Source organism: Rana temporaria, chromosome 5 (assembly GCF_905171775.1).
Source record: "Rana temporaria chromosome 5, aRanTem1.1, whole genome shotgun sequence".
Lineage (NCBI taxonomy): Eukaryota > Metazoa > Chordata > Amphibia > Anura > Ranidae > Rana > Rana temporaria.
The window spans coordinates 315,089,378-315,116,705 of NC_053493.1; the positions used below are offsets into that span (position 1 = coordinate 315,089,378).

Sequence of the window (27,328 nt, forward strand, 5' to 3'; positions counted from 1 at the left end):
CTCTGAGTGTGCAAAGATCCCCACTGGATTTTTAAGCAATTTGCCAAGGCACTCCTGCAGAAACCTCAAGGCACTCTGGTTGAAAAAGACTGTTCCAAGTCATTGTCTTAAAGATACACTTATCTAAATAATGGTCACTGTGGTGAAAGGTTTACATGAAGAGCAGGACAGGTGATCAGAATGTGTGTTCTAGCATTAGTGAATATGATAAAAACAGATTAGGTTGCTGTTACTTACAGCATCCATGTGAAGTAAGACACTTGCAATTGACTGAAGAAAATTTGGCAATTGATATACATTGTCCTCTTCTGTGTCGGCCTCTGTGAGATACATTTGCTTGCAACGTTGAATAAGTTCAATGTACATAAAATCCACATCCTTCGCATTCACTGCTTTACATGGCTTTAAAAAGGCAAAAAAAAAAATGATAATTTAATTGAGGAGACGATCTAGGGTCATTTTTGGATAACAAACTTAACCCCAAGACCCAATTTCAAGCTATATCTAGACTTAAACTTAGGGATGACACCACCATTACTATACGAATATATATCAGAAATGATTTGCTAATATACAGTAATATATAGACAAGTTTATTTGGAATCTTAACCTTCCGACTCAAAAATGACAACACAAAAAGACTATATGGAAAAAGCATTTATTTACATGAGATGAAATACAAAGGATAATTAGGACTCAAACGAAATAAATCTCCTGGCCTGGATGGGTTCTTGAATATAATAAGACATTTTCAGACCTATTGGCTCCTCATTTATTCTCTTTATTTAATCATTTAGATAGCAACCATCTCAAACAAAAAGCCTAATCAATTAAAATCAATTGCAAAAAATGCCTAATCAATTGCAATCTAAAGCATATCATGAAACTCTTGATTTACTGCCAAGTTCAATCATAGAAAACTACATCCAGACAGGTCAAACAAGCTTTATTTGATACTGCCAAGCCCACTAAACCAAATTCAGACAATACAGACTCTAGTAAAAGCAGTTAATTCCAGCTGGGATTCCCCAACCCATTAAAGAGACTATGGGCTAGATTCAGCAAAGAATTACGCCGGCGTATCCATAGATACGCTGCGTAAATTCAAAGCTGCGCCGGCGTATCTACTTTCTGTATTCAGAAAGCTAGATACGCCGACATTAGCCTAAGATCCGACCGGCGTAATTCTATTACGCCGTCGTATCTTAGGGTGCATTCTCACGCTGGCCGCTAGGTGGCGTTTTCGCCGTAGAGTATGCAAATTACCTAGTTACGCCGATTCACAAACGTAAGTGCGCCCGACGGTAGTTTTTTATGTTGTTTGCGTAAGGCTTTTTCAGTGTAACGTTGCTGCTATTAGATGGCGCAGACAATGTTAAGTATGGACGTTGTTCCCGCTTCGAAATTTGAATTTTTTACGTTGTTTGCGTAAGTCGTTCGCGAATAGGGCTGGACGTAATTTACGTTCACGTCTAAAGCAATGACGATTTGCGACGAAATTTTCGAGCATGCGCACTGGAATTCTTTCACGAACGGCGCATGCAGCATTCGTAAAAAAAAACGCAGGGTCACCATAATTTTAATAAAACACGCCCCCTCATCTTTTGAATTACGCACGCTTACGCCAGCCCCATTTACGCTACGCCGCCGTAAGTTACGAGGCAAGTGCTTTGTGAATAGAGCACTTGCCTCTCAAACTTACGGCGGCGCATCGTAAATACGATACGCTGCGCCGCCGTAAGAAGGGGCGCAGCTACGTGAATCTAGCCCGACATTCCCATCGTTGGACTTACATAAAGCCTATGATAGCCTGTTGTGGGATTATCTATTATTATACATTCTGGAGACTTTAAGGTTTGGTCCCTATTTTATTAAAATTATACAAACCCTCCATTAGACAGCAAAAAGGTTGATAAAAGGGATTTTAAAGTATAACAAAAAAGGCAAAACTTTTTTTATTTTTTGTGTTGGGTTGAGTGGAGAGGGATTAGAATACCCGTCATTATTAAAAGTGAAAGTAAAAGAAAATCTCAAGTTTTGGGTTGTCCCCAGAAAAGTAATAGAGGGGAAATTTTCCAATGGGGATACTAGTTCTGCTAACCTGGGGGTCCCCAAAGAACTCCCTTAATTTGTAGGGATTTTCTCTTACTTCCTGTTTGGTTATGGGACAGGAAGTGAAGGGAAATCTTCAAAGTGGGATGCAGATGGCAGGAAAAAAAAAAGAAGATCTGATAGGGGTTACTACCCTTCCTTGCTCTGTCCAAAATAAAAAGTTTTGCCTACAGTTCTACTTTAAGTCTCATTAACAACTATCCAGAGAGGCATCTGGCACAGGCTATTACTGCTACTTTTGTGCTGGTGATGGAACCCCTATTGCAATAAGGTCTAACTCAGATGTTAAATTGGCCCCTTGTGGTCAATGGAAACACAAATGTGCACTCTTTGAGAATACAGCCCTCATCCACATATCCTCACTTACAACTATACTCAGCTTACTTAAATCTATTGTCATTAGATCATCTGTGACTATATCAGGCCTCTTGGTTAATAAAAACAAATCTCTAGCCCCGAATATTAAAATGATTGCAACTATCCTCTATTTAAACAAATTACTTGTTCTTTTTGTGCATTTTCAGAGGAAATTCAACACGACTAATACGATTTTACTTTCTATTCTAATGTACATTCCACATACTCCCATGTTGACTATGTCTTTGCATCCTCTGCAACGATTCCCTTTATGTACAGGCGCTAAGATTTTGGAAACACCTAGTCTGATCACTCCCCAATCTTAGTGAGCATTTCCTCCTACCAAAGTCCTTCTGTTTCTTATACTTGTCATCTCAATGAATCTCATCTTAGTAACCCAGCAATTTGCTTTGATATAGAGAGATTCTTCTTAAAGTATACTTTGAGATAAACTATCCAACTCAGACATCTCCAATGTGTAGATGGGTGGCTCATAAAGCCACGGTGCATAGTAAATTGATTCAGATGAAGTCCAGATATAAGAAGCACTATGCAACGGTAATTAAACAGAAAAAGTTGGATTTCTATCATTTAGTCAGAAGAAAAGAGAAAATTACCCCTAGGGGCTTTGTGCTGCAGCAAGGAATAGAAATGTACCAAAAAATGTATAAAAGTATAAATTTATTTAAATATGTTGTACGGAAAAAGCCCCAAACAGTAGGGACTCAAGATATGAACTTGGTAAAAAACATAAGTCATACATGGCAAATAAAAACACAAGGTAGAACAAGTACAGACATAGCATAACAGTGCTGTAAGTATGCAAATACTATGGGCGAAAAACACCCCTACGCGTTTCGACCTTTTATAAGTAGCGGTCTTCTTCAGGGAGTATTAGTTAGACGCTGCCATAGGTTCTGTAAGATAGAAAATACATACAAAGAGATACATATAGATAAGTGGGACATAATAACAGTTATAATTTAAGTTAATAATTAATTAATTAATTAATTAACAGTTAATAATTTCTGTTATTATGTCCCACTTATCTATATGTATCTCTTTGTATGTATTTTCTATCTTACAGAACCTATGGCAGCGTCTAACTAATACTCCCTGAAGAAGACCGCTACTTATAAAAGGTCGAAACGCGTAGGGGTGTTTTTCGCCCATAGTATTTGCATACTTACAGCACTGTTATGCTATGTCTGTACTTGTTCTACCTTGTGTTTTTATTTGCCATGTATGACTTATGTTTTTTACCAAGTTCATATCTTGAGTCCCTACTGTTTGGGGCTTTTTCCGTACAACATATTTAAATAAATTTATACTTTTATACATTTTTTGGTACATTTCTATTCCTTGCTGCAGCACAAAGCCCCTAGGGGTAATTTTCTCTTTTCTCAAGACATATCAGGGGTGTGCAGCATTCTTTATCCATGGGTTCCAATACCCTTTCCTTGCTAAAACTTCTATCATTTAGTCAACCACTTAAGCCCCGGACCATATTGCTGGTCAAAGACCATAGCACTTTTTGCAATTCGGCACTGTGTCGATTTAACTGACAATTGCGCGGTCGTGCGACGTGACTTCCAAACAAAATTGACGTCCTTTTTTTCCCACAAATAGAGCTTTCTTTTGGTGGTATTTGATCACCTCTGCGGTTTTTAGTTTTTGCGCTATAAACAAAAATAGAGCGACAATTTTGAAAAAAAATGAATATTTTTTACCATAATAAATATACCCCAAAAATATATAAAAAACGATTTTTTTCCTCAGTTTAGGCCGATGCGTATTCTTCTACATATTTTTCGTAAAAAATAAATCGCAATAAGCGTTTATTGATTGGTTTGCGCAAAAGTTAGTACGTTTTGTTTTACTAGTACGTTTTTTTTTACTAGTAATGGCGGCGATCAGCGTTTTTTTTTGGTACTGCGACATTATGGCGGACACTTTTGACACATTTTTGGGACCATTGGCATTTTTATAGCGATCAGTGCTATAAAAAAAAATAGGATTTTTTATAAAACAGCTTACCTGTAAAAATCCTTTTCTTGGAGTACATCACGGGACACAGAGCCGCATAGCCATTACATGTGGGTTATAGAGTCTACCTTCAGGTGATGGACACTGGTGTAATCAATTAAACAGGAAGTTCCCTCCCTATATAACCCCTCCCCTACTGGGAGTACCTCAGTTTTTGTAGCAAAGCAATAAGTGTCCCAATATCCCCAAACAAGAGGGGCGGGAGCTCTGTGTCCCGTGATGTACTCCAAGAAAAGGATTTTACAGGTAAGCTGTTATAAAAAATCATATTTTCTTTATCGTACATCACGGGACACAGAGCCGCATAGCCATTACATGTGGGATGTCCCAAAGCAATGCTTAGTGAGGGGATGGAAACACCAACAACGCAGACCGCCATCAGACGTGAGGACCTATAATGCTGCCTGCAGCATACTGCGCCAAAAAGCTGCATCCTCTTGCCGTCTTATGTTCACCTGATAGGAATTAGTGAACGCAAGCACAGATGACCAAGTTGCGGCCTTGAAAATCTGCGTCATAAAGGCTTGGAAATGCATTGCGCATAAAGCGCTTACCATCCTGGTAGGGAGCACCCCCACAAAAAAACAGGGGGAATCCTACTCTAAACCACAAGCCTGAATAATAACCTGATGAATCAACCTTAAAAACAGTTGATTTTAGACGCTGCCTGCCCTTTCCTGGGGCCTCCTGGTAGCGCCACATCAGTTTTCCGTATCCGAGCAGCCGCTTCAGATAGGCCTAGACCCTTCTTACTCCAACGAGAGAGAGACCCATCTAGGGTCTTCTGGCAGCCCAATAAAAAATGTCAGCTCTCTATATCTGAAACCTTCAGATAGGTATTTAACTGCTCTTATCTCAATTGAGAAAAAAGCAATAACTTTTCCTTCCACGAAACAAGGTTTTGAAAAAAGGGAAGGTAAGAATATCTAGATTCAAATGAATACTAGATCCTTCTAGTAAATAAGGTTGGGTGAGTATGAATATCACTCTACTTGTAAGAATAATTGAGTATGGCTCTATACCAAGAAAGTTGCCAATACTGAAACTCTCTTGGAGGCTACCACAACCAAGAACACCAATTCCCTTGTTAAAGGATGAAGGGAAATATGGTGCATCGGCCCAAGGAGCTGACCCTGTAAGCCGACAAAACTAGAGCCAATCCTCCGAGCACAAGGGCGACCCAACTGGTGGACTTATGTACGTCACCCCTTGTATAACAGCCCGGACCAAAGAGTGTGAAGCAAGCGACCTTTGGAAGCAAGGCCGAGATCGGATCCTTGATATAACTTAAGGCTAGCTCCGTCTCCTTTCCAAATGTAGGAAGGCAGGAATTTTACCTTTGACAAACTTCCACGGATGCCACCACTGGTTTCACACCAGGAACATGGGCCTTCCAGACCGTAGGATATCTGGTCCTGGAGGCCAGCTCTCTTGTATGAATCAAGGGAATTGCCGCCGATTCCGAAAGCCCCGATCCTTGAGAATGTGGGCTATAATAGCCAGACCATTAATTCACCTGTTGCAAGGCAGGATGTAATACCCCCTGCAAAGTAGGCCTGGACAAGATGTAAGGGACCGTGGGTCCTCTACTACCACCCTTACTGTTCCTGCACCAAGAGGTCGTCAGGGTTATGCCGGAGTAATCAGGCCAGCTTCCGTTCTCCTCTAATGTTGCATAGAAGCCACAAAAGTCGCGGCACTGGGGGGGAGACACACAACCAGTGACAACTGGTCCCCGCGGATTACTAACACATCTGCCCCGCATGCGGGTGGATCCTTTGTCCTTGACCCCAAGCTGTTCAATTTCTTGTTGAGCCTGGACGCCAATTCATCCTATGTACAGGGTACTATTTCTGTGGCATTTGGTCAGGAAAACAGTCGGGGTGTAGAGGTCATTCTCCCAGAGACACTTGACGGCTCCAGCGAATCGCCTGCCAATTCTTCATTTCATGAAATGAGGTATGTCAATAGGCAAGGCACAAGCTCCTCCTTGGTAAATTAAGTAAATCACTAGTATGGCATAGTCTGATTGTACTCTGACAGAACCAACCTGCCACCTGAACGTTCAGGCCCCTAAGCCAGATGCTCCATCGGTAGCTCTAGCTGACAGATAAGGCTCCCTTGGAGCTTGACTACTTCCCCTGGGCCATGGTCTCTTCCTGACCTGGCAAACCCTTTTAGTTAAGAATCACCAAGAGGAATTCCAGCATAGCTCTGGGACCGGGTTCTTTGGATGATGCTAGGTCAAGATCCACACTTTCTAGGCCGACAAAATACTGTTTATAACAGCCCTGAATAAAAGTTAGTATAGGGAACTGTCTTGAATGAAGCCAGCATCTTCCCTAGTGCCTTAAGCAAAAGGCCAAAAGTAAGGAACTGTTCCTTGCCGTGACCACATAGACCAGTTTTCTCATAGCGATGGTCTTGTCTGAGGCCAAAAAACTCTCCTTTTTGGACTGTGCCAAACATACCCAGCTTCTTGTCAAATGAAAGAATGTATCTTTAGCCTGGAATCCCAACCCAGGAGTTCCAGATACTTGACCATGCTGGACACCCTTAGGTCCAGCCATGCTACTGACTGACCCATCAGCAGGAGTTTGCTTCGGTATGCCATTACTACTATACCCTGGGTCTACAGACCTGCTGGAGGCGGGCCCTAGCACACTGACAACCCAGGCACGGAGGCTAACCCAAAAGGGTAAGACCACCAACTGGAGATAGTGCTGTTCCCCTGCGAAACGCAGACAACTTCTGCAGACCCAAGTAAATAAACACATATGCAACTGGCTCCCCATATGTGTATGTGGCAAGTGTTAAAGCCATATGCCTCAATGGAAGTGTGTGTACATGGCAGCGTGTGTTCCTGGAAGCATGAATTCATATAAATATGTTTTTAAGCAAAACATGCATATAGCATGTGTGCTCTGGAACAAGCATCTTGCAAGCAAGCATGCGCTTTATAAACGTGTTATGCAACAATGTGCAACATGAACCCATGCAGACACGTATTTCTATGCAAACACAAGGAATCCTGTATTGCTTAATTAAGCCGCCATGTGCAACTTTAAAGTAATCATGCATCCTTATGCCATTCAGCATCTTCCATGCGATCAACATCTTATGCATTTTAAGAACTACTGTGCGGACAAGAACCCTTGTGTGACCAAGGACTCTTGTGACCAAGCACCCCTGTGCGATCCAGCATCCTTATGCACTCAAGCATCTTTATGCGATTCTAGGCATTTCTGTGGAAACAAGCCTCTTTGTGTGACCAAATATCCTTGGGGAATCAAGGACTTGGGTGATCAGGTAATCATGTGTGATTCCAGCATTTTTATGCATACAAGCATCTTTATGCAAACTTAGGCACTTCTGTGGAAACAAGCCTCTCTGTGTGACCAAATATCCTTGGGTAATCCAGGATGCGGATGATCAGGTAACCATGTGTGATCCAGCAACGTTTTTGCATCCAAGCAACTTTATGCGATTTTAGGCATTTCTGTGTAAACAAACCTCTTCTGTGTGACCAAACATCCTTGGGTAATCAAGGATTTGGGTGATCAGGTAACCATGTGTGATCCAGCATTTTTATGCATACAAACTGCAGGTGCAATCAGAACCTGTAGGGCTTTTGATAGCTTCTCCTCGTTAGGCTGCAGCTCCTGTCTCCTGTCCTCTGACAGTGAACCTTCATCCCCAGCTCTTCTAATCCCTTTGTTTAAGGATTAAAGCAGGAAAAGGGACACACCCTGCTTTTTTTTTTTTTTTTTTTGCTTCTTGTGAGGATGCTGCGAACATAGCAGTTAACCTCTTGTAGAACAACAAATGCGATGCAAAAAACAAAACACATGCAGAGTGGCTGCAATGCCTGACAGGTCTGATGGCTCAATCTGTGAGCTGTTTAAGTCTCTACAGGGGAGAATAAGGGGCCACCAGGTTCAGCTGGCGATTCCTTTTTATATTCCTACCCCTGACCTTATTCAATGGGGAGACAAAAGTCCTAAGCTAAAAGCAGAGGAACTTAACCCAGGTGCATCAACAGCTGAACTTAGTCTGGCAGCAACAATGCCTGCTAATCTGCACAGCTAGATGCGGAGTAGGCGTCTTAGATGAATCTGTATCCAACTCACACAAGGTGCTTACGTTTGTGTCCCCCTAGCTTTACAGAGCTCTGACGTCTGGGCCTTTTTTAAGAGCCCTCTCTGCGACTGCACTGAGCCGGTGAGCACGTGCGACATGGTAGAGCCTGAAGCTGAGGAAGTGGGACACACAATAGACCAGCTAACACTTAAGCTTCCGTCTTTGGAAAGCATGGTAAGCAAAAACATCAGGCATGTCTTTTACTGCCCATAGTAGTGGAAAAACAGATAAGACTTGTAGCTACTCATGGAAGACAATCCTTTGCATAGAAGGGCATTTTTTTTTTTAATGTACCAGCCCCTTCAAGGGGAGATATATGGGTACTACAGCCATCCTGTCTGAACAGACATAGTGGCCCAGGCTACATGCCAGCTAGGGGAGGTATATGGGTGCCCTGAGCCATCCCGTCTCAGAAGACATCGTGGTTTACATTGCCCATGCATAGAAACATAATATAGGCGAGACCCATAGTCCACTACAGAAGACCTACTGTCGAACCAAGTCCTGTAGGTCCCTCTCTTACCTTTCCACGCTGCAGGGTATTGCCAAGCAAGAGGCCCAATCTTCCCCCTTCACCGTGGGTATAGTCCTAGACCTTCAGGGACCGGGGTCCATGGCAGGAACACCACACCCCTGGACCTATATAGCACCCTGGCAGCAGAAAAAACATTTGGTCTTTAGAAGGCACAAAGTTCTGGAACCCAGGATCAAGCCCTCAGCAGAGAGGCATTATAGGCTAAACCTCGTTCTTCGTACCGAGGCCCGGGTACCGTCCACTTTGGCTATGAAGCACCTTGGACGGATCCGGATTTTATGGAGGCTTTTTACATCCAGCATGGATCCCTCCAGTGGAGCTCCTAAGAGCACATGTTAACTCGTGACCAACACCTTAGACACTGATGAAAAAACTAAGGTACTCCCAGTAGGGGAGGGGTTATATAGGGAGGGAACTTCCTTTTTAATTGATTACACCAGTGTCCATCACCTGAAGGTAGACTCTATAACCCACATGTAATGGCTATGCGGCTCTGTGTGCCGTGATGTACGATAAAGAAATGCATTGATTACTATAAAAATGCCACTGGCAGGGAAGGGGTTAACACTAGGGGGCGCGGAAGGGGTTAAGTATGTTCCCTGAGTGTGTTCTAACTGTAGGGGGGGTGGACTCACTAGGGGAAATGACCGATCGCTGTTCATACATTGTACGAACAGACGGTCAGGCATTTCTCCCCTAACAGGACCGGGAGCTGTGTGTTTACACACACAGCTCCCGGTCCCTGCTCTAACGAGCGATCGCGGGTGGCCGACGGTGATCACGTTCGCCGGGCACGCGCGCGAGAGTCAGGAGCGAGCGGGAGGCATGCGCCCCTAGTGGCCCCTTTGCGAGGTGACGCTATACTACGTGCTCTCGCGCAGGGGAGCCGAGCTGCGGCCGTAGAACTGCGGCGGTTGGTTGGCTGGCATGTAGTTAAAGAACATAACATTTACACATTAGTTGTATTTGAGAGTATGGACTGAGGCCACAAGGTTGGAATTACGACCAAGGCTGAGAAACATTTGCGGCTAAATGTTATTCCCAAGTGGATGAACCTGGCAAATCATTGGCCACCAAATTAGTTCCCAGGCGCCTGGCTCCTCATATACATAAAATCAGGAGGCCTGATGATTCCTTTACGCAAAATCCGCAATTTCTTCATGCTTATATTAACGTTAGATGTGGATCAAAAAGTACTTTGATCAATTTACTGCTACCCTCCCTATACCTACTCTCGCGTCGGCACATAGATATCTGATGGAAAAAATATGTGTCATGGTCCAAGAAGTACTGCAAGCCCCAATGGGCAAGGTTCCAGGTCAAGATGGACTTACGGCCCTCTATTACAAGAAATTCTCCAATCTTCTAGCCCCCTTTTTTACATTGTACTTTAATGCGATCCATCGTGGGGGACCCATAGACTCTGACTCTTCTAGAGCTTATATTATTCTACTCTCAAAACCGCATAAGGATCCTAGCTACATAGCCAATTACAGACCTATTTCACTCCTTAATGATTTAAAGTTGTTTACAAAAATAATTATTTATTTTCTTTCCTTCTTGAACCTCTACACTCATTTCAATCAGGTTGGTTTTTTATTGCACAAACAGGTGGCTGATCAGGTGCGTTGGGCCATTGATTTGATCACTCTTTATTCCACTTGGGGCAGGAAGGGGGATGTTGCGTTCATTAGATATATACGAAAGGCATTCGACCCAGATTTACCTTTAATGCATTTTAGCTAAATGGAATTTTGGGTCAAAATATACGGCTTCTATTCATTCTCTGTATAACACATATTCTGCTCAGATTGTGTTGAGAGGCCATGAATCGAAACCATTTATAATTGCGTGCGTCAGGTACCAGACAGAGCTGCCCACTTTTGCCCCTCGATTGTAATAACTATTGAGACACTGGCTATAGCAATACGCAACGATTCCAATATCTTGGGTGTGCTGAGTGGAGTTCTCCACCACAAGCATGCACTATTTGCGGATGACTTATTGCTTTTCGTTATTTCCCCACACACGACTTTACCAAACTTATTTAAATTATTACAGCGTTCGGGAAGATCTCAGGGTTCTTGGTCAATTGGGAAAAATCAGAGGCCATGAACCTTAACCTAACAAATTCTGTAGTGCAAAGCCAGCGGTAGCTTTTTGTGTTTGCCTGGCAACAGGGAGCATTATTTTATTTGGGTATTAAGCTAACTTCTCGGATATCGATGCTCTATAAGACAAATTACCCAGCCCCTTTTAATCAACCGCTTGTGGATGTACAGACATGAACCGATGCGGCTATTTCTTGGATGGAAAGAATTGCGTCGTTAAAATGCCCCATCATATATGGTGAATGTGCAATAAGGTTAGACATTTCTGGGGATGTGTTCACTCTTTGATATATTCATTTATGCAGGTTAAAATTATTAGGGATGCTTTAAATGCGCTGTTGAACATGCCAGTAGATGACATCCCAAGACATACACAGACCGTTGTTTATTATATGTTTTTAGCTGCAATGGCTTAGAAAAGCCCTGTTGTTGACTTAACCTTGCTGAAACGCAAATTGACCTGGATCATGCTTAATGAGAAGATGGTGAGCGTTTTAAAAAGGGACAAACACTTTTTGACAACATATGGAAGCCCTGGCTTCATTATTTACAAGTACCGGATGTGGTGGAATTAGATTTGCTCCAGGGTTCTGGTCCGCCGGCATGGCAGTCTCTTTTACTCCCGAGCTCTGACACAGAGGCCATCTGGAACCCGATCCAGCACATCTGGCCGCTCTTAGCCAGGTCCTCGCGTCCTGCCGCCATCTTGGCTGCATTCTAAACCCTCTGCACACCATCCATCTACCTGCAGCTGCTCTCTCATAGAGGTCTCCATTTATTTCTAGTCCTATTGCAGATGCCCTCAAAGAGCAGATCCAACAAATCAGCCACACTAATCTGGCTGCAGCCAACCCCGTCCATGCGGCCTGGCACATCTTTGGTAGGCATTGCTGGCTAAGCTGGAAATGGAACCCAGGGAGGCCCAGGCAGTGACGGTCTCATCACCATCACGATAGAACTGCCACAACCTTAGCAGCAATTGAGCAAAGTAAAACCTCCTTGCTTGTGAGAATAGTTTGCCTCACTAAAAAAATTGAACCTTATAAAAAAAAAAAAAATATCTTGACACAGTAAGAGGGAGGCTGACCGAAACCGAATCAAGAATAATGGCCACGGAAGATCTTACCGCTACTGGCACCACCACCATAGCCGATTTATAACGCACAGGGCAGGACCTCATTGCCAAGTCGGATGATGCTGTGAACAGGCTAATGTGTAATAATACCTGGGTCCTAGATCTCCCTGAAGGGGGGATAGCGATCGCCAAGCAGAATTTGAAGAGTTTTTTAAGGTCTAACTGAAGTCTCTCCCACTTACAGTACAGACCAAAAGTTTGGACCTTCTCATTCAAAGGCCTTGTACACACGACCGAACATGTCCGCGGACATGTCCGACCGTGTGTACGGCCTAGCGGACAGGTTTCCGGCCTAGCGGACATGTCCGATGGTTAGTACACCTAATCCAGGGGTCGACAAATCCCGGGCGCCAGGTCGCCATGGCGACTAGAAATAGGGTCCTGGCGACTTGGCTTGGAAGGGGGGGCAAAAAAAAATGTTTTTTTTTTTGTGAGCTGGCACCATCTGGTGGTGAGCCGTTGGTATTACAAGTTATTACCACCAGATGTGTAAGCTGGCGCCATCTGGTGGTGGCCGTTGGTATTACAAGTTAAGCATTACAAGTTAAACAGCAATTCTAATGTAATTTTTCACTATTTTCACTGCCATCTTCTTCCCTCTAATTAGAACCCCCAAACATTATATATATTTTTTATCCTAACACCCTAGAGAATAAAATGGCGATCGTTGCAATACTTTGTCATGCCGTATTTGCGCAGCGGTCTTGCAAGCGCACTTTTTTGGGGAAAAAATTACACTTTGTTTAATTAAAAAAATAAGACAACAGTAAAATTATCCCCATTTTTTTTAATATTATGAAAGATAATGTTACGCCGAGTAAATTGATACCCAACATGTCGCGCTTCAAAATTACGTCCGCTCGTGGAATGGCGTCAAACTTTTACCCTTTAAAATCTCCATAGGCGACGTTTAAAAAAACTCTACAGGTTGCATGTTTTGAGTTACAGAGGAGGTCTAGGGCTAGAATTATTGCTCTCGCTCTACCAATCGCGGCAATACCTTACATGTGTGGTTTGAACACCGTTTACATGTGCGGTCGCTGCTCACGTATGTGTTCGCTTCTGCGCGCAAGCTCGTCGCGACGGGGCGCGTTTTCTGGCTCCTAACTTTTTTAGCTGGCTCCTAGATTCCAAGCAAATTTGTCAACCCCTGACCTAATCGGATATGTCCGCTGGTTATGACGTGTAACCAGCGTCCCGAAATCCCACGCATGCGTGGAAGCATTGCACTTCCGTGTTTGAGAACGTCGGTGTCTTCTACGTCAACGCGTTCTCTGTCCGCAGGGATTTTGGTCTGGCGGTGTGTACACACACACACACACACACACACACACACACACACACACACACACACACACACATCAGACCAAAAGCTCCCAGGGGAGACATGTCCGATGAAAACGGTCCGCGGACCGTTTTCATCGGACATGTCTCCTCGTGTGTACGGGGCCAAAGAGTTTTCTTTATTTTCATGACTATGAAAATTGTAGATTCACACTGAAGGCATCAAAACTATGAATTAACACATGTGGAATTATACATAACAAAAAAGTGTGAAACAACTGAAAATATATTTCATATTCTAGGTTCTTCAAAGTAGCCACCTTTTGCAGCAGACACATCTCTAGAACTGTTAAAGAGACTGTGTGAATCAGGCCTTCATGGTAGAATACCTGCTAGGAAACCACTGCTAAAGAAAGGCAACAAGCAGAAGAGACTTGTTTTGGGCTAAAGAACACAAGGAATGGACATTAGACCAGTGGAAATCTGTGCTTTGGTCTGATGAGTCCAAACTTGAGATCTTTGGTTCCAACCCCCGTGTCTTTGTGCGACGCAGAAAAGGTGAACGGATGGACTCTACATGCCTGGTTCCCACCGTGAAGCATGGAGGAGGAGGTGTGATGGGGTTGGGGTTCTTTGCTGGTGACACTGTTGGGGATTTATTCAAAATTGAAAGCATACTGAACCAGCATGGCTACCACAGCATCTTGCAGCGGCATGCTATTCCCTCCGGTTTGCGTTTAGTTGGACCATCACTTATTTTTCAACAGGACAATGCGGAATGTATTAGGTGGGGTAGGTGAGATTGTAGTCTGGTGGCTATAATTTTGGTGAATAATTTAAGGTCCGTATTAAGCAGGGATATAGGTCGATAGCTCCCACAGTACGTCGGGTCTTTACCGTCTTTAGGGATGACAGATATCTGGGCTTACATTGTGGTGGCATGTAGTGTTTCTCCCTTGGTGAGGCCGTTAAGCAGGTTAACTAGGTGACCGCCCAGTGATGGAAGCAGTGTCTTGTAGTATTGGCACGTGAGGCTGTCCGGGGGCTTTCCTAGTTTGGTATTCCCTATTGCAAGCTGTATCTCGGGTAGCGTGATGTGGCCTTCTAGCACGTCTTGTGTCTCAGTAGGTAGAGTGGGCATTCAGGAGGAAGTTATGTAGTCTGTCATATGGTCTAGGGGTGGGGGCATCGTGGACAAGTTGTAGAGTGACTGATAGAAGTATTTGAATTCCTGTGTTATTTGCTGGGGCAAATTTACTCTCTGACCCGTTGGAGACTGTACAGATGGTATGTAGGATGCCAGTTTCTGGGAGCGCGAGGATCGTGCCAGTAATCTAACGCATTTATTTCCCAATTCATATACCTTTTTGTGAGCGATTTGGAGTGCCGACTTAGCTTTAAAAGTGAGTAGGTCAGTGACCTGCGTGTGTAGCGTGTCCAGCTCAGTTATTAGTGGGCCAGTCGGGGATTGTTTGTGTCTAGCTTCCAGACCCTGAAGTTTGTCAAGAAGGTCAATTTGGCTGTCATTTGTTTTTTTGAGTCCCTCACCGTGTTTTACGAATGTACCACCGTATGACCGCCTTGTGTGCTTTCCATACTAGTCCTATGTCACTGTCAATGTCAATATTAGTTTGAAAATAGTTGGATATTTCTTTTGTCACGTCAGCCAGTACCTCTGGGTTCTGTAGAAGGCTCTGATTGAGCCTCCACGGCTTCCTCTGACCTCTATGAAAGTCGGTCAGGGCATATCTCAGTGTGACCAAAGCATGGTCCGACCAAGTGATGGACCCCAATGAGATACGCGAGTACGTGTTGTGGGAGAGAGAACAGAAAGTGTAGTCTCGCTTGCCGGGGTGAAAGAGGCGCCAGGCGTCAATTAGCTGTGATGCATGTAGACCCAAATGAATGGCCTTACATATGCCCCGAGTGGTGGAAGTGTGTCCCGTAGAGGTGTCCTCAGCAGGGAGCAGAGAGCAGGGGGATATTGAGAAAGAAGAGCAAAGAGGAAAGTAGTCTCTGCAGCTGACCAGTCCTGCAGGAGTGTAGGACATGTCCGCTGAAGGGGGTAAGCCAGCAGCGGACGCTAACCAGCTTAGCTGGGTAACTAAAGTATCTGCAAAATTAATTCTACTACGCTCCCCATTGCCACTTGGGTAATGAGTGTCGTCCTATGTGGTAGTGTTCAGCAAGGGCTCATGGGAGGCTCCCAGTCCCTTCCCAACTACACCGGCCTTTTCACGAGTGTGTGGATGTGGGCCATAGATGAATGGTTAGTGGAATATGGCAAAGAAGTGTGTGAAAATTAAAGGACAGTTATACAGGTCACAGTTAACATTTACAAACAGAATCAACAGGTCAAGTAAACTAAGTGCTTAGGCCGACAATCAAAAAAGGTATTGCTCCCCTTGGGCCGCCACCCCCTGGACCCCTTCAGGAAGCCCCAACTAATGTCCCTCCTGGGTCTCCCCCCTTCCGGCGCCAACCGGGCAACCCGATTGACCAGCCGAGAGAGGGGGTGTCCCCGGGAAGCCCACCGAGTGTCCCCAAATCACGCCGCCTTCACCCCAATCGTAAGAATAATGCCCGTTATCCCACAGGTTCCCCATCCGTATGACCCCAGGGTAATGTTGATCTCATGACTGCAGTGATGTAGATTCGGAGCGACAGCCCCCGAGACACTGCAAGCCCTGCGGCCGACTATAGACATGTAAGGTCCCAAATGTCCCCCCTCCCCCAAATGTGGGGAGCAGGCTTCCCCCATCATTGCAACTCACATGGCCCGTATAGATACAGTTGTGTGTCCTTTGTTGCCCCGGGGCAGCTGGGAGGCATCTTGTCCAGCGAGTCCGGCGAGTCCGTCGGGGTTAGGCACTTGAAGTATCTGTAGAGGCAAAAGGACTGCAGAGTAGCAATATAGGTGGTTCCAAACATTCTGGGCTGCAGTTGGTGGGGGGAGTAACATAAACCGTGCATTAACAGTGTCCTAGCTTGGCTGCTGTGTAGCTCGCAAGGATCAACAGGGCATTGCTCCAATCTAGTAAAAAAAAGTCACAGCAACATGAAAGGGGTGAGGGGCCCCCATTGTTCAGCAGTATAGGCTTATGTCAGTGGGTGAGTGGGGAGGGGATGGTCTCCGGCAAGTCGCCTCTCTGGGCAGTTCACTTAGGCACAGTTCAGGGCAACCAAAAAAGAAGTAAAAAACAACCAAAAAAACAACAAGGCCAAAACTGACTCCGTGGGGCCCAGACAATTCCGCGACGTGACAGCGTTCCAGACCAGGGGGGAGGCAGGACGGAAGTCTCACGATGCAGGGGCATAAGTGGGGTAGGTGGATGGGCCAGGCAGGCCAGTGAGGTGCTACAGTTTCTCCCCCACCACCCGGCTGAATCACAGGAAGGGGGAACATCAGGTACAGTTCAATGCCCATGTGGGGAAGGCAGGGGGAAGCCCAGCGCAGGGACCACAACAACAGTGGGGATACACCGTCAGCCTATGTGCAACCGAGGGGAAAGTCAGCAAAAAACAGTTAGGACCCACGTGACCCGGTGGTGGATGAAGCGTGTGGGCGACCCTGGGACCTCTGAGAGCGGGCAGGCTGGCTGAACCTGCCGGCAGTAGGGCCCGAGCAGCCTGTCGGTTTCAGAATCCTCAGCAACCAGTTAGGTACTTGGACTGGTTCTGCACTCAGGAAGGCAAAGAACTCCAGTAGATTCGCAGATTGAAAGTGGTTTGCGCTGTGCGGAAGATGACCGCTAAGGGGTAACCCCAGTGGTAGGTACAGCCGTGTCTCCTTGCGGTTTCCAGGGCTGGCTTCAGCATCGCCCGGCGTTGCAGCGTAGCCCTAGAGAGGTCCGGGAGGATCTGGATACTTGCCCTGTCAAAATCGATGTCCCCCAGCTCCCAGGCCTTGCGCAGGATTATCTCATTCTGTGCGTAGCGGTGCAGGTGACATAATACGACATGGGGCCTGGAGGGGTCTGCAGATTTGAGGCCTAGGGTACGATGGACCCGGCATCTCCAGAGTAGGCGGTGGAGACTCCATGAGTCTGTAAAAGACGGCTGTGGCCGTCTCCGCCAGGTCTTCAGGGCCTCTGGGTTTAGGTATTCCCTGCAGCCGCAGGTTATTGCGGAGGCTGCGGTCCTCCATTTCCTCCAGGTGCAGCTGCATCTCCTGGGCCTCCATAGTGTAAGAGTCGCACGCTCACTCTAGGGCCTACACCCAGGATTCCAGCGAGGCAACCAGTCTCTCTCTGGATCAACGGACTCAATTTTTAATTCTCCATTGAATGCATTTTACCCCTCAAAAACAGCACAGGATTTTCCCCTCACATCCATCTAAATGTTAGCGATGTAGGGAAGACCCATATACATTTATACAGTTGTATTCAAAATTATTCAACCCCCAATGCTGTAAAGGGTTTTAGGGAATTTAGTGTACATTTGTAATTGTATTCAGAATGAAATCCTACAAGGACTTCTTAAAGAACCATATGCAACTAAAATGACATCAATTGCTTTTGTAATACAGTAGTAAATGTTTCTTTTGTGAATTTTTCATTTACACAATTATTCAACCCCTTAAAGACTACCACTCTGAAGAACAGAGGTTCATTGAAGTGTTTTCAATCAGGTATTGAAAACACCTGTGGATGTCAGGGAGCAGCAATAAAGCCTAATAAGCACCAATTAGGCAGCTTTAAAATGACTGATACCCAGCTCCTTCTAGACATTTACTGGTGTGTTTACAAACATGGTGAAGTCAAGAGAATGGTCCAGGAAGACAAGAGAAGAGGTGATTACTCTTCACAGGAAGGGCAATGGCTATAAGAAGATTGCAAAGATGTTAAACATACCAAGAGACACCATAGGAAGCATCATTCGCAAATTCAAGGCAAAGGCACTGTTGAAACGCTACCTGGTCGTGGCAGAAAGAAGATGCTGACTGACTGCTGTGCGCTACCTGAAGCGTAGAGTGGAGAAAAGTCCCCGTGTGACTGCTGAGGAACTGAGAAAAGATTTGTCAGATGTGGGTACTGAAGTTTCTGCTCAGACAATACAGCGCACACTGCGTAATGAAGGCCTCCATGCCAGAACTCCCAGGCGCACCCCCTTGCTGTCTCCAAAGAATAAGAAGAGTCGACTGCAGTATGCCAAAATTCATGTGGACAAACCACAGAAGTTTTGGGATTGTGTTCTGTGGACTGATTAAACAAAATTAGAAGTGTTTGGGCCCATGGATCAACGCTATGTTTGGAGGAGGAAGAACAAGGCCTATGATGAAAAGAACACCTTGCCTACTGTGAAGCATGGCGGGGGGTCAATCATGCTTTGGGGCTGTTTTGCTTCTGCAGGTACAGGGAAGCTTCAGCGTGTGCAAGGTACCATGAATTCTCTTCAGTACCAGGAGATATTTGATGACAATGTGATGCAGTCCGTCACAAACCTGAGGCTTGGGAGACGTTGGACCTTTCAACAGGTCAATGATCCCAAGCATATCTCCAAGTCCACTAGAGCATGGTTGCAGATTAAAGGCTGGAACATTTTGGAGTGACCATCGCAGTCACCAGACTTAAATCCGATTGAGAACCTCTGGTGGGACTTAAAGAAAGCAGTTGCAGTGCGCAATCCTAAGAATGTGACTGAACTGGAGGCTTTTGCCCATGACGAATGGGCGAAGATACCCGTAGATCGCTGCAAGACACTTGTGTCAAGCTATGCTTCACGTTTAAAAGCTGTTATAACTGTAAAAGGATGTTGTACTAAGATTGAATGTCACTTGGGGGTTGAATAAAACTGATAATGATGTGAGCACAGAAAATACATTTGTGGTTATTTCATTATAAATGTTATGTTATATTTGTCTGACCTACACGTGCCTCTTTGATTTAATTGTAAGCATGATGACTGAATGATCAAAATCAATGTCAAACTGGCCAAAAAAAAAAAAATTCAGTGGGGGTTGAATAATTTTGAATACAACTGTACATGCATTTTGGGAATGTCCAGTCACTCTGCCCTTTTGGGACGGATATATCCAAGTGTATTCCTTTAGTAACGGCGGTTTTGATGCCATTATCTATCAATGCCTGTATACTTGGTCTTGTTCATCTGCTGACAAAGTCCAGGGCCATGGAAAAAAAACTTTGCTGGGCATGCTACTTACTATTCTATATTACTCAATTGGAAATCCCCTCAGGCCCCTACAGTTAATTTCACAAAGTCCATAGTTAATAAGATGGTGCCATTCTATAAATATACTGAGTCTAGAAAATGCCCCAATAAATTCTCCAAGGTCTGGGACATTTGGACCGAATCTACGGAGACAGTAGCTTCTGTCACCACACCCCCCTGAAATATCTTTGTATTACTTTCTGGTATAGCATGTGGACCTTTTACATATAGCATGTGGACCTTTTACAGAGTGTTGTGGGAATAATCCTTCCATTATATTACCGGTCTGTGGGGGGCGTGACCGGATGGAGTGAGTGAGCGGGCGGCTGTGTGTCTCCTCTCCGCACTACGTACCATGCTGGCTATCGGAACGCCGATCGGGCGTTTGTAACTCCCAGACGGACGCCAGAAACATTCGCCTGTCCCCGCAGTGGCTTCAGGCGCTACTCCCGATCCTCCTCGCGGCTGACGACCGCCCACCTGTACTGGGCTGATGCTGTGTGTGGTGTGGGCGCTTTGAACCCTGATCCCCGCTCTGCTCCGCTCCTCTCTGTTCCCCGCACCTGCTCATGGAGGACTGCATGACAAACTAAGGACTAGGTTCGTCGGCAAGCAGCTATGTTTTGCTCTGTGTGCTGAGCGCAGAGCTACAGGAAGGTGGAGGACACTGGAATGCTGAAAAAGCGCATGCAGTGACCCGGAGCAGTTAAGTGTATCCCCGTGCTCCCCTCCCTAGATGGGACATGGACACGTGAGTAATGGTCTGTCACAGACTGTTGTTTGAAACGCCATAAGAATGACATTTGGAGTGATGAGCCCTGTAGTTTCTTATTTTGCACAAGGAGGAGATCTAGACAGTAATATCTCATCATAATTATTATTTGATCATAATGATGTATTGTTGCGGCTCGGTGGGACTTTGGGTCTAGTAACTGAAGATCCCTCCTTGATAGGTGTAGTTTGAAAAACTTCTACACTTATTGTGGTTCCTGGGGTTCTCGGAGTGCAGTCAGAGGAAAATTTCCTGCATTTTTTTTAGCCCTTTGATTTATGCCTGTGCTTGGTTCTGGAGGTGACGCTTAAGAACTGCCGTAAGAATTGTCACAGAAATTGCCTAAAATAAGAGCGACTAATATGCTCCGCTGGGATTAATATTGAAAATTGGCTGAAACAGTGATTGTTGGAAATGATCTCTGAGCAGTTTGGTAAATTAAATACCCTGCTAAAGTGCCCATTTTAGTTGCACCTCTTTCTTTTTTTTTTTTTTGGGATGGCAGCAGTTGTAAAAAAGGGGCAGCCTAACCAGGAGAGTGGGGGCCCTCAAAGAACGCAAACAGCGAAAGATAAAGAGAAGGCAGCACAGGCTGCAGCAGTGGCCGCAGCTAAACTGGAACAGTCTTCACATACCCTAGCAAAGTCGCCTGGAAAAGGAGTTCAGCTTTCACAACCTCAGGGTAAAATAGGGACAGTAACGGACAGGAAAAACTGTGGACAAGGTCCATCAGCTCCCAAAACAAAAAAAAACCCTGCGGTAGAGCCCCAAGGGGGGTGGGGGGTGCAATGGCATCAGCAAAAACTCCTATAGAAGAAGTTCTCTCGGCAGGTATAGCAGTCGACCCCAGGCGGGAGGAAGAGCCAACATTGAAAGAGATATTAAATGCTATAAATGCATGCAGTGGTTCCCTGAACAATTTACCTGACCAGATAAAAGAAATTAAGGAAGAACTAGTGACAATGGGCCGGGAACTGCAAAAGACTGTGCAAAGGGTAACCTCAGTAGAAGAAAGAGTGAGCCAAGTAGAGGATGAGGTGTTCTCGCTAAAACAGATGCAAGTATTAAAGGAACAAAATGGATGGCAGGCATCTAAACTTGAAAAACAGGCTACGCAGAAATAATATTCGGGTGGTGGGTCTTCCGGAACGCAGTGAGGGTACCGACCCCATAACATTTGAGAAATGGTTTGGAGACATTTTTGGGGAAAATGCCTTCTCATCGCTATTCGCAATAGAAAGGGCCCATAGAGTCCCGTTTAGAGCACATCTTAAGGACGGTCACCCTCGGCCCATACTCCTGAAGTTTCTTAATTTCACTGATAAGGCAACAGTATTGCAAAGTGCAAGAGAGAAGGGGGACATTTTTTACAATGGTTCAAGAATCTCATTATTCCCAGATTTCTCCCCAGAACTTAGTAAACGTAGGTCGGAGTTTACACCTATCAAACGTAATCTTTTAAACCATAAAATTAAATATGCACTATTGTATCCAGCATGTCTAAGAATAATGACGGCAGAAGGCCCCCAATTTTTTGATTCACCAGGAAAAGCAGCACAGTGGCTGGAAGAGAATAAAGCACAAGCGTAGACTATGATTTGATTGTTTGGATAAAATGGAAAAGAGCGAACAAGGGTTATGTGTCGGGAAGGCATCGAGGGGGGGAGGGGGTGGGTTTTTTTTGTTTTTGGTTGGGAGTAATTGGGAGGTATTTTGTTTGAAGCACTAAGGAAGAAAGGAATAGAAAAATAAACACATTAAAATACACCAAAACACAGCACTAAAGGTATAAATTGGGACATGGATAGATATAAAAGGGGGAATGGGGGAGGATGGGGGGGAGGGGGGGGAAGGGGGAAAAAGCAAAAGGAGAAAAGAAAAGGAATACATATTTATATAAATATATTAAGATGAATGTGCACTGAACAGAGGTCCCACCGCCTCCCCCCTTTTCCTTCTCCTCTCTCCTCCTTTGGTTGTGTGGGGGGAGTGGTGGGGAGGAGACCACGCGGGATCACGATAGATATGGATGGTAAGGGGAATGTAAGGGAAGGATGGAAGGGAGAGGTCACATGTATGGCCCTAAGGGTAGGCCTAGATAGGCAGAGGGGGAGAGGTGGGAGGGGGGTGGAGGGTTGGTGGGGGGTAAAGTTTCACAAATTCACGAGCATTACGTATCACCTACTAAGTACAAGAGTTGGGAATGTAATTGATCCCATTGGGAAGCTTTCCATTTTTGTAAATCATGTCTATGAGGCCGGGTATGAGACTTAAAACGATAAATATAGGCTCCTGGAATGTTCGGGGGATGGGGGACCCAGTGAAAAAAGCTGCAATTTTTACTACCCTGGAGTGTTATGGGGTGGAGGTGATATGTATTCAAGAGACCCATTTGACTAATGAAACAAAGCTAAAATTGGTCAACAAAAAAAAATATCAAAGCCAGTACCATTCGGTTCACTCTTCTTATTCTAGAGTGAGCATAATGGTAAAAACAGGCGTATCATTTACATGTATAGAGTCAAGAATAGATGAACTTGGTCGCTATATTTTTTTGCACTGTTTGATAGAAAATGTACCATATGTATTGGCCAATATTTATATACCTCCTCCCTTCAAGATGGAGGTTTTGTATAAATTGACGGAATTTGTGGTAAATATCCCGGTATTAGTGGTTGGAGATTTAAATAACGTGCTAAACAGAACGATGGATAGATTTCCACCGGGGACACGGAGCTCAGGGGAAGGAGAAGGGCAGCTAAGTCAATTTTTGGAAGAGGTTGGGTGGTGGGACATTTGGAGGGCGAAATACACAGATGTGCGGCAGTACTCCTGTTTTTCAAGTACATATTCCACACTATCAAGAATAGACATGGCCCTGGGAAACTGTGCAAGTTTACAAGCAGTCAGTAAAATATCCTATTATCCAAGAGGGGTTTCTGATCACTCCCCTCTGGTGCTATCACTGAGCACAGGGAAAAAATGTCCTCCAAGCAATTGGAAAATAAGTCCCTTCTGGCTAGAGGTGATGGGGAAACCAGAAGAAATCGGCATTAAATTAAGGGAATTCCTGGACTTCAACATAGGGACAGCATCAGTGGGAGTGGTGTGGGACGCCCTGAAGGCGTTCCTCAGGGGTATATTGATCCAGAAGGTAGCTAAGATCAAGAAGAACTCTAGGGAATGGGAGGAGAAAATCAGGGAAGAGGTTCTTGATGCTGAAAAACAATATGTGGAAAATCCAACATTGACTGAACAAAGGCTATGGTTGGAGAAGCAACAGGAATATAAGCTGGTGGTAAACAAAAAAGTTGAAAATAAGCACCTATTTCAGGAGCAGAGCGCTTTTTCGGAGGGGGAAAGTGTGGGCCATACTTTGGCCCTCCTAGCGAAAACTAAAATGGCGCCCTCTAATGTTCCCGCAGTTAGGATGGTAGGAGGTGGGATATCATCTGAAACATCTGCAATAGTGGACACGTTTGCAGTATATTATAAAGACCTATATAGATCAAGAAAGGGGGTAGCTAAAGTGCAAATGGAAGAATTCTTTAGAGAAATAGGAATCCCAGTACTATCGGAGGAGGACAGAAATGCTTTGGAATCCCCAATTACACTATAGGAACTACAACAGGCAGTCAAAGGACTTTCCAATCAAAAGTCCCCAGGGCCAGATGGCCTACCAGCGGAGATTTACAAACAATACAGTGAGGTACTGCTCCCGGAATTACTAAAAACGCTGAACTGGGCAATAGAAGGAGGAAGGTTACCCCCCTCAATATTAGAGGCAATCATTATAGTGCTCCAGAAGGAAGGGAAAGATCAACTAGATACATCATCTTATAGACCGATATCTCTGCTCTGCTCTGATGTAAAAATCTTGGCCAAGGTACTGGCAACGAGAATAAATAAATATATTCAGAAATTAATACACCCAGATCAATTTGGATTTATTCCGAATCGGTCCACGAGTATAAATATAAGTAGGCTGTACTTAAACTTACAGACTCCAACGGAGAGTGCAGGCGATAGATCTATCCTATCATTGGATGCCACCAAGGCCTTTGATAGTCTGGAGTGGGACTATCTCTGGTATGCTTTGGAGAAGTTTGGGTTTGGTCCATCTTTTATTAAATGGATAAAGCTATTGTACAATTCCCCAAGGGCCAAAATAAAAATAAATAATGAAGTTTCACAGTCGTTTGAATTGGAAAGGGGAACGAGACAGGGGTGCCCACTGTCCCCTCTCCTTTTCGCCCTGGCAATTGAGCCCTTGGCGACTGCAATCAGTGGTAAACAGGAAATACAGGGGTTCCAGAGAGGAGCAGAGGAGGAAAACGTTGTGCTTTATGCAGACGATATCCTCCTTTTCTTGGGCAATTCTACAACCTCCCTCAAAACTGCAGTTCAGACAGTAGAAGCATTCGGACGATTCTCGGGCCTGGTAATAAACTGGGAAAAATCAACACTCTTACAAGTGGACCCAGTAAGTAATATGGACGGGATAGGAATCCCTCAATTAAAAATTGGGGAGAAGATGGATTATCTGGGAATCGTGGTAACACAGAACAATTTATAAATACTAATCTAGTGCCACTTTTGGGTAAATTTAAACGCAAAGCGGATATATGGGGACATTTGCCACTGTCGGTAGCCGGCCGCAGCAATCTTATCAAAATGATCTGGATGCCACAATTGCTTTATATACTTCACAACTCCCCAGTATGGATTGATAACCGATGGTTTAAAAAGATAGAGACCCTCTTTAGGACCCTAATTTGGAAAAAGGGAAAAGCAAGGATTAGTCTCCGAACATTGCAATTACCAACAAATAGAGGAGGGCTAGCGGTCCCACACCCCTATAGTTACTTTTTGGTGGCACAGTTGCAGCATTTGGGGGGGTGTAGCATAGAGGGGGGAGGAAATGCAAGTGGGAAAATTATGTTAAGAGGGTCCCCACATAGATCTGTAATAGAGACCTTAGAGGCCAACTCTTTCTTGGTAAAAAGTCCAACAGTAAAAATGATGGCAAGAATTTGGCAAGCAGGAAAATTAGCTCTGGGCTATAAAGGACTAACAGAATATTCTCCACTATGGGAAAACAATAACTTAAAAGAAATTTTGGCCATGGGGAAACTAAAAGAATGGGAGAAACGGGGGATAATCAGAGTGGCACAATTGTATACAGGTTGCACATTAAAACTTTTCTCAGAGCCAAGTAGTGAATATAGCATTCCAAATTCCATGTTTTTTACCTATCTGCAGGTCAGACACGCACTACAAGCCCAATTTAAGCTACAGCCGGTAAGATGGCAAAAGCTTACGCACTTCCAAAGACTAATCAAGACGGGGGTCTTGAAAGGTCTTATTTCAGAGTTGTATGAACGGATCAGTGATCAGTTAATAGGAAAAGAGAAGTTGAGCAGGAACAAACAGAGGTGGGAGGAGGTTATTGGCCTCATAACGCACGACCAATGGGACAGAATACTGGAACTGGGGACAGTAGTTTCACTGGCCCCGTCACAACGGGTCTCCCATTTATTCCTCCTCCACAAGGTGTATTATACTCCCAAGAAATTACATGGATTTGGATGGAAGTCAGATGATAAATGTCCCAGATGTCAAAATACAGGGGACCTCATCCATATGATGTGGAAATGCCCAAAATTGCATAGATACTGGGTTAAGATTCTGGATATTATAAATGCAACCTTTGGAATCACTCTGGAACTTGAAGCCAGGGTTTGCCTATTAGGATGCATTGAGGAGAGAATGGGGCAGAGGGATATATTAGAAGCAGCTATAAGATGTCTGTTCCAGGCGAGAAAATTGATAGCACTAAAATGGCAAGCACAAAATCCACCCACAGTAGCGGAATGGCTTAATGTAATGAACAGCACAATAGGGAAGGAGAGGGGAACATGGATTAGACGTGGAAACCTTAAAAAATTTAATGCAATATGGGAGCACTGGTTATGTAAAGTAGGCGGCTCACTTTAATTAAAGGAAAGACTGGTAAAGCACAATTTAATTTAAGGAAAAGTACAGGATTAAAAAAGAAGAGAGAAACGTGTATGCACTTTAAAAGTAAGCTGGGAGGGGGGAGGGAGGGGTGGGATGGGATTGATGGATATTTTTAGCTTTTGTTATTAAAGAGTGTAAAATATGGATTTATATTTTCTGTTTTGTATGTCTATGGAAACAATAAAAAAAAGTATTGAATTTAAAAATATTACCGGTCTGTACCTTCAGTGAAATACAGTTGTTTGCCCTCGGCACTGGTTACCAATTGTGTTTTGTGTTAGGTGCTATATTGTATTTTTTTTTCTCTCTCTAAGCCTGGGTATGCCCAATAGGCTTTGTTTTGTATAACTGCATCTTTTAAATTCAATAAAAAAAAAATATATAACAAACCATCCACAAGTAATAATCTCCAATAAGAGCCGGTGACTTGTCCTCAATGTTCCCCTATGGGGGAAGTTCCTCCACTGACTGCGCAGGCGCAAACTTCCCGACGGAAATCCCCGAACCTCGCCCGGCATCCAGGCTCATTCTTTAACATCCCCGTGTATTGGAGGATGTTAAAAAAAGAGCCAGGAGGCCGAGCGAGCGAAGCGAGCCGTCCGAGCGCAGCGAGCCGTCCGAGCGCAGCGAGGACGTGAGGCCGA

General features: G+C 44.6%; 1 protein-coding gene across 1 annotated transcript in view; it reads right to left on the bottom strand.

Annotated features, from left to right (window-relative positions):
- The window catches only part of PRKDC (protein kinase, DNA-activated, catalytic subunit), a 677,570-nt gene that overhangs the window by 542,144 nt on the left and 108,098 nt on the right, over window positions 1–27,328 (bottom strand). The window contains exon 12 of the mRNA XM_040354170.1: window positions 238–402. Within this exon, the coding sequence (XP_040210104.1) occupies window positions 238–402 (165 nt within the window). The remainder of the gene's footprint in view (window positions 1–237; window positions 403–27,328) is intronic.